Below are 11632 nucleotides of genomic sequence, written 5' to 3' on the forward strand. Positions count from 1 at the left end.
GTGTCTGCCTTCACAGCAGTGGGCAGCTGGAGTCTGCTTAGCTGTCCTCGCCTTTTATTTTCCTCCCTTTTATTCCAGCAAATCTAGAGCCCAGCTGCATTCTCCCCTATCTATCTAATCTACTTCTGAAGGATGAGCATTTAACTCCTGTTATTGTGTGTTCTCGCCACCCCTCCTTTCCTGGGTGACAACTGTCAAACTCAACAAATGTCATGATAGATTGCCCTGTGTTTCTCTAGCGGAGAGGGGCTCTTGAGACTGGACATCCACGTTCTGCCTGGTGTAAGGCCCAGCACTCTTCGCACCCGGCGTTCCCTAACGGACTGCAGCCTGGTAAATGAGGGTTCCACTTAAAAACAAAACCAACAACTATCTGTTTAAAGGAGCAACGTCCCCGCCGCTTTTATAGACCATTTTGCCCAATGATCTGGGAGTTTAGAGGATTCTGGATTCCTTTACACTGAGAGACTCGGACAGACAGACATGAAACAGTATCAATATTCCCGACTTAAATAATTTTGCGGTGGTGCTAATGATTTATCGACATTTCCATAACTTTTTTCTAGTCTCGATATATCCCCCAGCATCTCTTTATATGAACGGGCACACGTTCTAAAAGCGGAACATAAGCGATTTTGTAATGCAAAACGCCAGCACGAGGTTTTACTTCTGAAACAGACAATTTATTGGAGTGAAGGTACTTTTCGAAACATATTCGTCAAGTTAGATTTGTGCAATAGTGTCAACTTGATACAAGTGCCGCTTGTGACTGAGATGATAAGAATGAAATCAGAAGGAAACCATGGGAGAAGTCTTTATGACTAGTATCGGCATGCCTTAAATTAAATATCCGAACTGAAATTCCTCCTCTGTAAACTTTTGGATGTAAACTTTGAGGGAAGCCTAGCTATATAGTCCGTGCTTTGAGACATGGAGGTCAATTATTTTCACCACATTGATCCCTTAAAGTCGCAGCCACCGCAAAGTCTTCAAACCAGCCATGAATAGAGTCTGACATTAAACCCTTCTCTTTGTTAGTTTAAAAAAATTATACCTCAGTGTAAATTCTTCCAAAGCACTTGCCCGGCCCCCCCCCGCCCCGCCCCGCGCCCTTCAGTTGTTAGACAGTTCCTTTGCCCCCTGGGGTGTTGTTAGGAACAAAACATTTTGCTTCCCGATTTCGGAAGTGCCAGAAACTCTTTACTGGAGCCCTGATGGGAGAAGGTGGACAGCGGGCCCTTGAGCACGTTCGCACTGGTCCCAACCGAGCGTCCTAAGGATCCCGTTTCCAGAATGGCTCCTTTGGTGGTAGCCCAGGAAACTGTGGTGTTGCTCAAAGCTTGGTTCAAAGTACTGTGTCTGAACAGGGGGTCGTGAAACACCCCGTCCACCCAGTTCCTGAGGTTGGTGACTGGGGAATCCTGGTGCCTGTCCAGGACGCTGCCGGGAGCAGCCACGGCCGCGGCGGAGGAGACCGCCTGGCGTTTGAGCATGCAGGAAGGGTACTCCGTTTGGTTGAGAGACGTGGCGGTGTGAGCCAGGGACCAAATCCTGGGCTTGGTCTCCAGGATTTGCTGCCCCTGTTGGAAACACATTTTGGACTCGCAGCTTCTCTGCCTCACGCCGATTAAGTCTTGCTCACACTCCTCCACCACGGTCTTCAGGCAGTTTTTAGCTCTCTCCAAGTCTTCCTCCACGGTGGCCGCCGGGATGGGCATCTTGAGCGAAGGCTCCTTGCAATGCTCAGGAGCGCACGCGCCGGCCGTCCTGAGCTGGGTGCTCTCCAGGTGCTGGAAGGGCTGCTTCGGGTCGCCCTCGGAGCTCTCCGACTCCATGGGGTCAAAGTCGTCCAGGTCGCTCAGTTCCAGCTCCTTCTCTTCTTTGCTGCTGGCCCCTGCAGGAAGGGGGAAAGAGCAAAACCACACGGAATGAATAGCCCCCACAAGGCTCCTTTAAAGCAACGCCACCGCCCAAGAGCCGGAGCCCGGATCGAAGGCGGGTTGCTCATGTGGAATACACACGGCTAGACTTTCACTGACACAACACAATAGGAAATTCTAGCCTGCACTTCCGCAGCTCTGTTTCTAGGCGGTGCAGCCCCTTCCACCCGGGCAACAGCACCCACGTTAGAAAGAGTCAAGCGGGACAGGGATCTGGCTACTCTAGAACTCTGCTTGCCGGGTGTAAGTGAGTGTTTAATAAGATACCCTCGTTTTTCTCGTTCTTCATACTGTCTTCCTGCGACTCTTCCTCCTCCTCCTCATCGTAGGGTCTCTTCTCATCGGAACACTTGTTCCTCGGAGGCCAGGTCATCTTGTTCTCCTTCTTGAGCCGCCTCCGGGCGTTGGCGAACCAGGTGGAGACCTGGGTGAGGGTCATCTTGGTGATGATGGCCAGCATGATCTTCTCGCCCTTGGTGGGGTAGGGGTTCTTCCGGTGCTCCTGCAGCCAGGCCTTCAGGGTGCTGGTGGTTTCCCGAGTAGCGTTTTTCCTTCGGGTGCCTCCGTCCATGGTGCCATATCTGTGGTGCACGGGACACAAAAAGACATCCTGTGTAGCTCCTGACAAAGACGCATCATGGTCTTTGGGTGCCTGATCCAAAATCCACTGCAGCCCAAGGAAAGATAGGTGGGTTTTGGACCAAGTTCCACGAGAGAACATCAGAGGTACTTCCTTCTAGCAACCATCAGTGTCGGAAGAGTAAATAAATATGGAGATACACATCTCACGGAACTGGAAGGGACCGCGGAAGGTCATCGAGTCCAGTCCTCGGCCCTGCTGGCAGGACCAAGCCCCGCCTCCTTTTTCTAAAGCTATTCACCCCAGGACCCTAAACAGCCCCCTCCGGGAATTAATTCACAACCCGGGATTAGCAGGCCAATGCTGGGACCACTGAGCTATCCCTCCCCCCTATTAATGGGTGCCCAAACGCCAGTGGCCGTAAAAGGCTCCGAGTACCGCTTTTAGCTCAGCCATTCAGTGGTAAGAAAGCAGCAGGGACGACACACCATTCTCTAATGAGCAATGCTGGCCCTAAGGAATGGCTTACAAGAGCCCTGTAAGAATAAACACAACGGGAAATGTCTGTTTTATTCAGCTCGGTTGTGAAGTCCCTTTCCACAACCCGTGCAAAAGACACTTCCGAGACAGGCACAGAACACAAAGTTCTGCTTTGCAGATCCTTGATAAACCCTGCTCCCACCAAACACAAGTAAGTGACCTCAGGGTGCAACTGGTAAGGGAAATGTAATTCCTTCTTATTCTTTTTATTAGTAATTTCTCCTACCCTTTCCTTCCTGAAACTGTAAAAACGTGACGCAGAAGACACTGGACTGCACCTGAATATTTAATGCACATCATCCAGGAAAGGTCACCGGCACCCAGTGGGCTTAAAAGGTTGAGATGGTTTAAGTGGTTTTGCGCTGTTTTAAACCTAATAAACGGACCGAAGATAAAAGGGCCTTACAGTATAACACCATAGAGCAAAAGTTAATTAACATCAGCATTGACTAGCGGGAACTATGGCTGCTGGGATAGTGAATGGACCACCTGCTAGGTCGGGAGAGCAACATAAGAAGTTCACTGGCACCTTATAGACGAGCAGATATAGCCTTGCCCAGGAGAGCTTATGCTGCAAAATATCTGCTCGTCTATAAGGTGCCAAGGGGCTTCTTGTTGTTTTTGAAGGTACAGGCTAACTGGGCTACCCCTCTGATACTTGCTTAAACACAGGCTTCGAAAGAGCTTGTGTAACACGCGCGGAGAGAACCGAGATCAGATCGGTTCAAGGGCTGCCAAGAATTTGGGCCTCCTGCTCTAAGTTCTTAAAAGTTTTGTGAAAACGTTCAGGGAACGAACTGAATCCCACGGGGGACCGGGACCTACCGCACTGGATTTCTCGGTGGCCAAAGTCGGGGTCAGTTACAGGTTTTCTGGGCCCCCCAATACTGCTCAGGGCTAACAAGCCCACCCTGGTGGGTATCTACCCAGCCCTCTTCCCACGCTTCCATGTCGAGCCGCTAGGGTTAGCGTTGGGAATGCAGCGCTGGTTGCCACCGCGCTGTTCCAGCAGCGTCAGGAAAGAGACACGTGCGAGGTTTGTCAAAGGTTTCCATTTTGCCCAGTTATCCCCTTCTCCGCGCGAGGGCTTGCAGGGCCTCGCCTAGCAAGGCCCTCTTAAAGGGACAGAGCCTTCCACGCTGTAACGCGTCGCCAGCCGAGGGAAAGGAAAAAAATCACTCTTTGGGACGCCTGGGTGGTTGGTCGTTTCTTACCTGTCATACTGATACTGACTGAGCGTGTGATCGTAAGGATAGTAGGCAGCCGCCTGGGTGATGCCCGCATGCGCAGATCCCGTCCCATCCTTGGCGTCGAAACTGTTCTGTAACACAAAATCCAGGGTGTCCTTCCACCACCTCCCAGCCCCCGCCCCGCTCCTCCCCTCCCCTTGCAAGCCGGTGGGGGAAATCGACTCCTTACAGATGCTCCCTTTCCCCAGCAGCGTTTAGTTCCGATGGGCTCATCCACCTCCCCAGCACGGAAACCCTTTCCCTGCCTGGGAGCAAGTGTTCTCCGACCCGGCCACAACAGCCAGCAGGACTCAGAGGCTCTACGCACCCGAGAGCACCCTGCACCCCTGAACCTTACAAAGCAGCGAGCTTGCCAGCGGCAGCGTGCATTTCAGCTGCGCCTGTCCTCCGAGCTGGCCCCAGCGTCCCCTTCCCTGAAGCAGAGATGCAAAGGCAATGAAAGAGGAGGGGCAACTTTATTTCTGTGCTCTGGGGTTCGGCTGGAGGAAAAGACAGGTGGCAGGGTCTTAAACCGAAGCTCTCCGCTTTCAGCAGCCCCTGAAATCAATAGGCACATTAACCCACGCTGTAATGACGCCCGAGGAGGAAAAAAAAAAAACAACCCACCCTTATTCCGAGGTCTATCGATTGTCTCGCACCCTGCGTGTCTGCGACTTTGAGCTACCAACCCAGCTGTATCTTTCACTCGAGTGGCGCTCCTCGGTCGCAAACTGCGCTCTCACCCTTGCAGCATGGAGCTGCCCCCCGCCCCCTTAGCATGAGAGAGAGCGGGGTTTAAAAGGCACAGCTCTCCGTGGGGAGCAGGGGCTTTAGAAGAACTACCCGCAGTGGTCTCTGTCCTGAAATAACAATCGAACCAGAGCAGCACGTGAGCGGTCCCAGGGCAGAAGAGAGGGGAGAACACAGATTCCCCCCGGGGAGGACACGCAAGCCAAAGGCCATTCATCATTCCAGCTGGGATTGGTGCTCCTAAGGAGGGGCAGGAGGAGGCTTACCAAGGAGTAGAAGGCAGACGCTTCAGTGCCGTAGGTAACGTAGTTTCCATAGCCCTGGGTGCTGGTGTAAGGATTGCCATAGACTCCCAAGGCAGCCGCAGAATTGAGCTCGTGCCTGGCCGTGGCTAGCAGCCTGCTTTCGTACACAGGACAATAGACCGGGGTCTGAGCCGAGGCTGCAGCGCCTGAGTCTGCCAGAGTCCTGCCACTAGACTCGCAGCAAGTTGTCAGGGAATTGGTGGGCACCAGGAACTGCGGGGGAAGAGGAAAAGGTGTTTTTTTTTTTTGCACCTGCCGCTCACTCTTGGAAGTCGTTGCCTTTAACGGCAGAGGTTTCGGGCTATTTTACCAGCTAACAAGGGAGAGAGAACAACCCTGGAAGCATTTAAAGACCCACCCCCCGCAAGCTGCGCCGGGCTTGCAGGCTGCTGCTTCTGTAAAACGCTTGGAAAAGAAACTTTGCCAACAGGCTGTGCAAGGTGTTGCCACCACTTGTCTCCACGTGCAGCACAAGACTCCCCAGTTGCGTGTTTTAAGCCTCCCCCCACCCCCATCCGCTCATGCATATTTATCAGGGCGGCAGATGTGTTACCAGTCCTACAGACAGCTGGTTTCGGACAGCCCGTTAGGGGTCTACAAGACGGTTCCCCTTTAAGGGTGTATATAGTAAACCTAAGCCGGAAGGTAACATATTATTCTTGAAGGGTTTCCACCCTGTTCCCCCGCCCCGCCCCCCGCTTCCCCATAAACACTCCAGCCCCCTCGCACTTTACATATATGCAAATATCGCGCAGCCAGACGGCGGCAGCGGCCAGATCCAGCTGAGAGGGGCTGCAACGCGCTGAGTCGAGGGCTGCGGCCGGCCGAGGCTTACCTGGGGCGCGGAGGAGTAAGGGTAGCCGAACTGAGGATAGGACATGGTACGCAGGCTCCCGGGGATCTAGAAACAAGGAGAGACGTCTGATCTGCGCGCTCCAGCAGCCGTGCTCGGCGCCACTGCGCCGAGGGGTTGGAAAGCGCAGGTTCCTGGAGGCTTGCAGGACGAAGCAGAACACCAGATTTAATCGCGCTACGTGACTCGGGAACTTTTTGCCCGAAAACAGCCGTCCGGTGGCGGAAACGGCCCCCACCCCCATCGCTAGAAGCGACCCCCCCACCCCACCCTTTGCACGCGAGCGATCAACCCTGTGCGCGGCCGAAAAAAACCCAAGTCGTTCCCACAGGTCACGCGCGAGGCACTGGGCTACCCCCGGGGCTGTGACGTCACCCGCAGCCGGCCCCGGGACAGCTGCGGGCCGCAGGTTCGAGACTGAGCTCAGGGCTCTGGCCCCGAGCGGCGCGGGGGGACTCGCAGCCAGCGGGTGCTGGAGGTGATTGGGCCTGACTAGGGTTCCAGAGGAAGGCTCCGATCTGACACCAGCTCAGCGTACCCCTCCCCCCCCGAGTCACCGGAAAGCGGGAAACCCTTTTAATTAGAAATTAATTAACCGGCAGCTGCTGCTTCCCGCCCCGCCGTAATAATTAGTCTCATTTGCAAACGCGACGGACGCGGGGACACACGAGTGAGTCTTGCGCGCGGATTTAATCAACGGCTCAAATGAGCAGCGACGCAGGCCACAACGCACGGGGCGTGCCGCTTTGTTTGCTCCCCAGCCGCCAGGCCGGGGGCGCGGACACGTGTAAATGCCAGGACGAGAGTCCCCAGTAAGTGTCCTGGGGGTTCACCTGGGAACCAGCTGCAGCCCGGCCCGGAGCGCTGCGCTTTTCTTAGGCAAGTCAACTTTTCCTGGCGCGAGGGCCCGATCCTGCGCCTCGCATGCCCGGACGTGCGCGGGACAGGCGCTGCCGGAAGGCGTGGGCTTCCAGCCAAGAGAGGGTTGCTGGCTTCTGGCTCGAGAGCTCACCAGAGAGCAGCTGGCGGCTACGGGCTGCCGAAGTTATTCACCGCCAGCACCTTTTTGCCCATGCTCTGCGGGGACGCACGTTCACAGCTCTGCTGGCATCCCCTTAACTCTGCCCTTGGAGAGCCCTTATTTAAAGCGCTTCCCTCAGTTTCTTGGCCTCTGGAGCGTAGCCTACCCTCCCCACCCCCGCCAGAGGCTGGTGACCTAGCCGACAGAGCTCACGTTACTGTGTGTATGGGCAGGGCAGGGCAGGGCAGGGCAGAACTTTTTTACTACTCAAAGTCCTTCTTCCTATCCCCGCTGAAGGCAGTGGTAAAACTCCCATCGATTCCCCTGCTCTCCGCAGCAGACCCTACGTTAGATTCAGGCGCCTTTAGTCCCCCATCTGAAAAGCTGCCCCACCAGGGGACTCTAGATCCGGAGCAGAAAAGTCCCTTGCCGCATCAGAAGCGTTGCAACTCGCTCCCTGCAGCCAAATCCCGCAGTTCCGCCCCCCCCCCCCGCCCCGAAATGACACTGCCCTGTGCTTGGGTTGCAGCTCTGGGCTGGTGTAGGGATTAAAGGCCCAGTTCCACATGGGGCTAGAACCGGCGGGGCCCTCGGGGACAGGGCTTAGCTACCAACTGCGGGAGCTGGTCCTGAGCGTCAATGCAAAGGGCCCGGCCCGTTTACCCAGCTCTGCCACGGCCGAGCCTGCCCTTCCGTCCTAGTCACCAGGGAGCAGCCCGCGGTGTGCAGACTTGCTCAGAGAGCTGCCTGGGTTCAGACATGTGAATAGCCCCAGGGTCGCACTCTAATTAATGATGATGTTCTCTTCTTCTCCCCCGCTGGAAGGCTGCCTCCCAGAAACCAAGCTGCCCCCTCTGACAGCTCGATTGAGGGTGATTGATGACTATCTGGAGACCACGGCACACCTCCTCGAATATCTGCTGCGTAATTGCTTTAATTTACAGAGGAAAATACTAGAGCCGGGAGTGGGTTAGACTAGAACAAGCGCTGTCCTGCGGCACCTTCACGAGCTCCCAAATAACAAATAGAGGCCGTGCATGCAAATTACCCCGACAGTTTAATGTCTGAAGCCGGGAGAAGGGCGGGAAGAGCAGGAGCCGAATGCCAGAACCCAGTGCTGGTTCGTAAATTCCGGAGAGATTTCTTGGGAACGTGCGTTTATTCCTTTCTCACCTGCAGCGCTCTGACCGCCTGCTCTCTGGGAATGCCAAGAGACTCGCCGCTGGGGCTTAGGCGGCATTGAAACTCTGCTCCTTCCCAGCTCCTCGGCGTTTCCGGAGTGCCAGGCTCCTTTTTCCACGCACACACACGGGGGGGACTGGAGTGAAAACCGGAGAAAAATCCCCTCCCCCGTATGCGCCAATGCTCTCCCGTCAGCTATTTTGCACCGGCTTCGGCTCACTTCACCACTCGACTACGATGCTGGGGAGGAGTCCGCGGCTGAGTTTATCTCCAGGCTGGCTTCGCGCACCGCGCAGGCGACCTGGCCCGAGCGAAGCTGGAGCACAGCCGCGCCGTTTTGCCAGCCCTAGTTTTCCCGCACGTCCTTTCTTTTTCTTTTGACACCGCTGCAGACGTCAGCTCGGCGGGGCCCCCGGAAGACAAGGCGGTTGATATTTTAGATGAGTTGATTAATCTGTACAATCCCAGCCCCGATTCCAATAGTTCTATTCCTTGCCTAATTAGAGATCTACAGGTGTCTTTTGCTAGCCTGCGCCAGGCAAATCCATTGAGATCACCCCTTTTTTTTTTTGCACTGAAGGCTCCCCTGTTAATCATTCTAATAATCTGACATTTTTCTCTCCCGCCTGCCTGCTGCACTACTTCACCCTAACTCAGCATCATACCAACACCAACCCCTATTCCCAAGACAGCGGTGCTTTCCAACTTCCGCCCATTGCTGTCATAAATCGGCCAGTCCGTAAAAACTGGCGTTAGCCGGTCACGCAGAGTGGCTGTTTTGTCCCTTGCAGCCGACAAAGCACGTTGGCGAAGTTCTGCTTCCACCTCAATAGCTCGTGCCGCCTGAGCTCACTGAAGCTCTCGGGGGTCGTTGCACACAAGCGATCCAAGTGAAAACGGTGCCTGCGGAGGGCTGTAGCCTCGAGCGCTTGGAAGACGCACGCCTCCGGGCTGCAGGAACACGCAAAGTTTTGCCAAGCGCCTTTCTCGTGAGAAACGCTTCGTAGCCCTTGAGCCAAATACTCCACCCGAGCTGCTTCCAAAGGGCCCGAAGGTGAAACCCTGCAAGTCACCCCGAAACGCGGCAGCTCCCCAGTCTCAAAGCCTGCAGACGCAAGCAGAGCTCTGAGCGCCAAAAAAGCTTCGCGAAGGGCGCCCGAAAGGGCTGGTTTTCCTTCTCCTTCCCAAAGCCCCCGGAGCCGGAAACATGCACCAAGAAGGAAGGGAAGGTGGCGAGAGGAGCCCAGGCCACGGGCAGCTCGTCGAGGGCTAAGGCTTTGCTGGAAGTGCTCCGGGACGCGATCTAGCTGCTGTTAGCTGCCGCTTCCCAGCCCTTCCAGCTCTGCAGGGGTCAGCGCCTGGCCGAGGGCAGCTGGGGGGCTCCCTAGGCGTTAGCCGCTCTTTTCACTCGCCTTGGCCCCGCTCCCCCATAAGCAGCAGGTTTTAACAGCCCTCGGGCCCGTGGCACAACCCAGCTGGGCTCCCCGCCTTGCCCGTTCGGGCTCTGACCTGGGACCCAGGGCAGCCCGCGACGTTCTCGAGTGACTTGCCCCCGCGAAAGTCCCCGGCGCACGCAGCGAGTTTGGGGCCAGGGTGTCTCACGCGCGCAGCCTGGGCCGAGGGAGAGCGAGCTTTCCGCTCCCTTGTCCCGAGATCGCTCCCCAGGCCGGCCGGGCTGCGGATAACACGTTGCCTACCGGGGCGCCTCTCCTCTGCGTGCACGCGGGTAACACCCACCTTCCAGGGCAGTTGTGTAAACTTATCCGCGCGGGGGGCGCTCCTCTGCACAGCCCCAGCGCCTCCCGGCAGCCTGCTCCTCTAGGCCTCGCCTTCTGCCCCCGGCTCTGCGCCTAGTCACTTCCAGCACCTCGGAGCCGCAGCCCGGCCCCGCACCCGCGCCTCCTCCGCGCCCCGCAGCGGCTCAGCCCGACCCGGGCCGCTCTCCGGGCGCGGCGCAAAGACTCCGGCGGCCGCTAGTCCTGCAGCAAAGCGCATCGCCCCCCGATCTCCCCTCTCCCCGCAGGTCCTCGGGCGCTCGCACGCCCCCCCCCCCGCTGCCCTCTCGGCTCCCCGCCACTTCCAGGTGCCGCGGAAACTTTCTCACGGCCGGAGCGGCCCGCGGCCCTCCCCTAACCCTGGGAGACCCCCCGGCCGGTCACCCTCGGCCCCCTACCTGGCCGTCGGGCGATCCCCGCGTTCACTCCCCCCTGCCCGAGAAGCAGCACGCTCGGCCCGGGGGAGAGACCGCAGCACAAAGCCCAGGGCTCCAGCCCAGGTAGTTTCTCTTCTCCCAGCGGCTCGTGTGCGGCAGGCGAGGCAGACTGCGGGGGGGTGGGGAGGGAAAGAAGGAGAACCCCCCCCCCCCACCGCGCCCACGCGAGCGGCCGGGCTCCTTACCTGCGATCGCGCCGGGCGGCCACTAGCATCCTCCGGCCCACGCTTTCCCACGGCAGGGGCTCGCGCCGCCCGTCCGCGCCGCCTCGCTCGGCAGCCGGCGAGCGCGAACTAATGGAGACATTTCCCAGCGCGGGGCACCTGACTGCCGCGCAGCCGGGCTGCGGGTCCCCAGGCGCCGCCAGCCCTGGGCGAGCCCCCCGCGCTCCTGTGACGTTTGGAGCCGGGAGCTCCGCGCTCTCCGCTGCTGATTAACACTTGCCGGCCCTCCGGGGGGGGGGCGGGGGGTGCAACTTGCTTTCCGCGAGCGGCTCGTAGCGCCCCCCCGCCCCCTCCCCCCGTTCCCAGGGTTATAAAAGCTGCTCCGGGCGGGGGGCGCCCCGCGACTCGGAGCGGGCTGGGGCAATGATCGCTGCCGCTCCAAGGGCTGGGGGAGGCGGGGGGAAGGGGGGCGCCCGTCCTGCGCACCCCCGGCGCCGGGGCCACCCCGCCTTCAACCCAATCGGCGGCAGGTTGGGCGACCAGCTCGCGGAGAGGGGCCGGACCGCGCGCCCCGCCGAGCCACCCGGCCGCGGCGCGGGGGAAGGGAAACTGACAGGCCCCCTCTCTGCCTTCGCCCGCCTCGCTTTTAAGGAGGGGGTGCGCCCGGCCGGACGCGCGCCTCGCGGACCTCTGCCGCTCCCGCCCTGGGCTGGGCCCCTCTTTTGCTCGGCCCGGGGCCTGGGAACTGCAGCCGCCCCCCGGCTGCACGTGGGCGCTGCGACCCGTCGTCCTTCTCCCTCCCTGTCCAGTCTGGCCCCACAGAGGAAAGCTAAGGGCCCCGGGAGGGAGGGCTCGG

At 58.3% G+C, this 11632-nt stretch overlaps 1 protein-coding gene across 3 annotated transcripts; it reads right to left on the bottom strand.

The window, feature by feature from the left end:
- Positions 1–643: 643 nt before the first annotated feature.
- On the bottom strand, positions 644–11028 carry IRX4 (iroquois homeobox 4). 3 transcript variants are annotated; one of them, XM_074987900.1, is made up of 6 exons: positions 10798–11028; positions 6180–6265; positions 5306–5557; positions 4275–4381; positions 2208–2521; positions 644–1894 (listed from the first exon to the last, which is right to left on the bottom strand). In XM_074987900.1, exons 2-6 carry the CDS (start codon positions 6222–6224, stop codon positions 1152–1154), a joined length of 1461 nt encoding a protein of 486 aa, XP_074844001.1. In that variant the 5' UTR covers positions 6225–6265; positions 10798–11028; the 3' UTR covers positions 644–1151. The 3 variants fall into 3 exon arrangements, with proteins under 3 accessions (XP_074844001.1, XP_074844000.1, XP_074844002.1); XM_074987899.1 differs by having other exon boundaries at positions 6180–6245; positions 10798–11026; XM_074987901.1 differs by lacking the exon at positions 10798–11028 and adding an exon at positions 10574–10660 and having other exon boundaries at positions 6180–6245.
- Between the last annotated feature and the right edge of the window lie 604 nt (positions 11029–11632).

The sequence above is a fragment of the Carettochelys insculpta genome, chromosome 2 (genome assembly GCF_033958435.1).
Source record: "Carettochelys insculpta isolate YL-2023 chromosome 2, ASM3395843v1, whole genome shotgun sequence".
In the NCBI taxonomy this organism is placed as follows: domain Eukaryota; kingdom Metazoa; phylum Chordata; order Testudines; family Carettochelyidae; genus Carettochelys; species Carettochelys insculpta.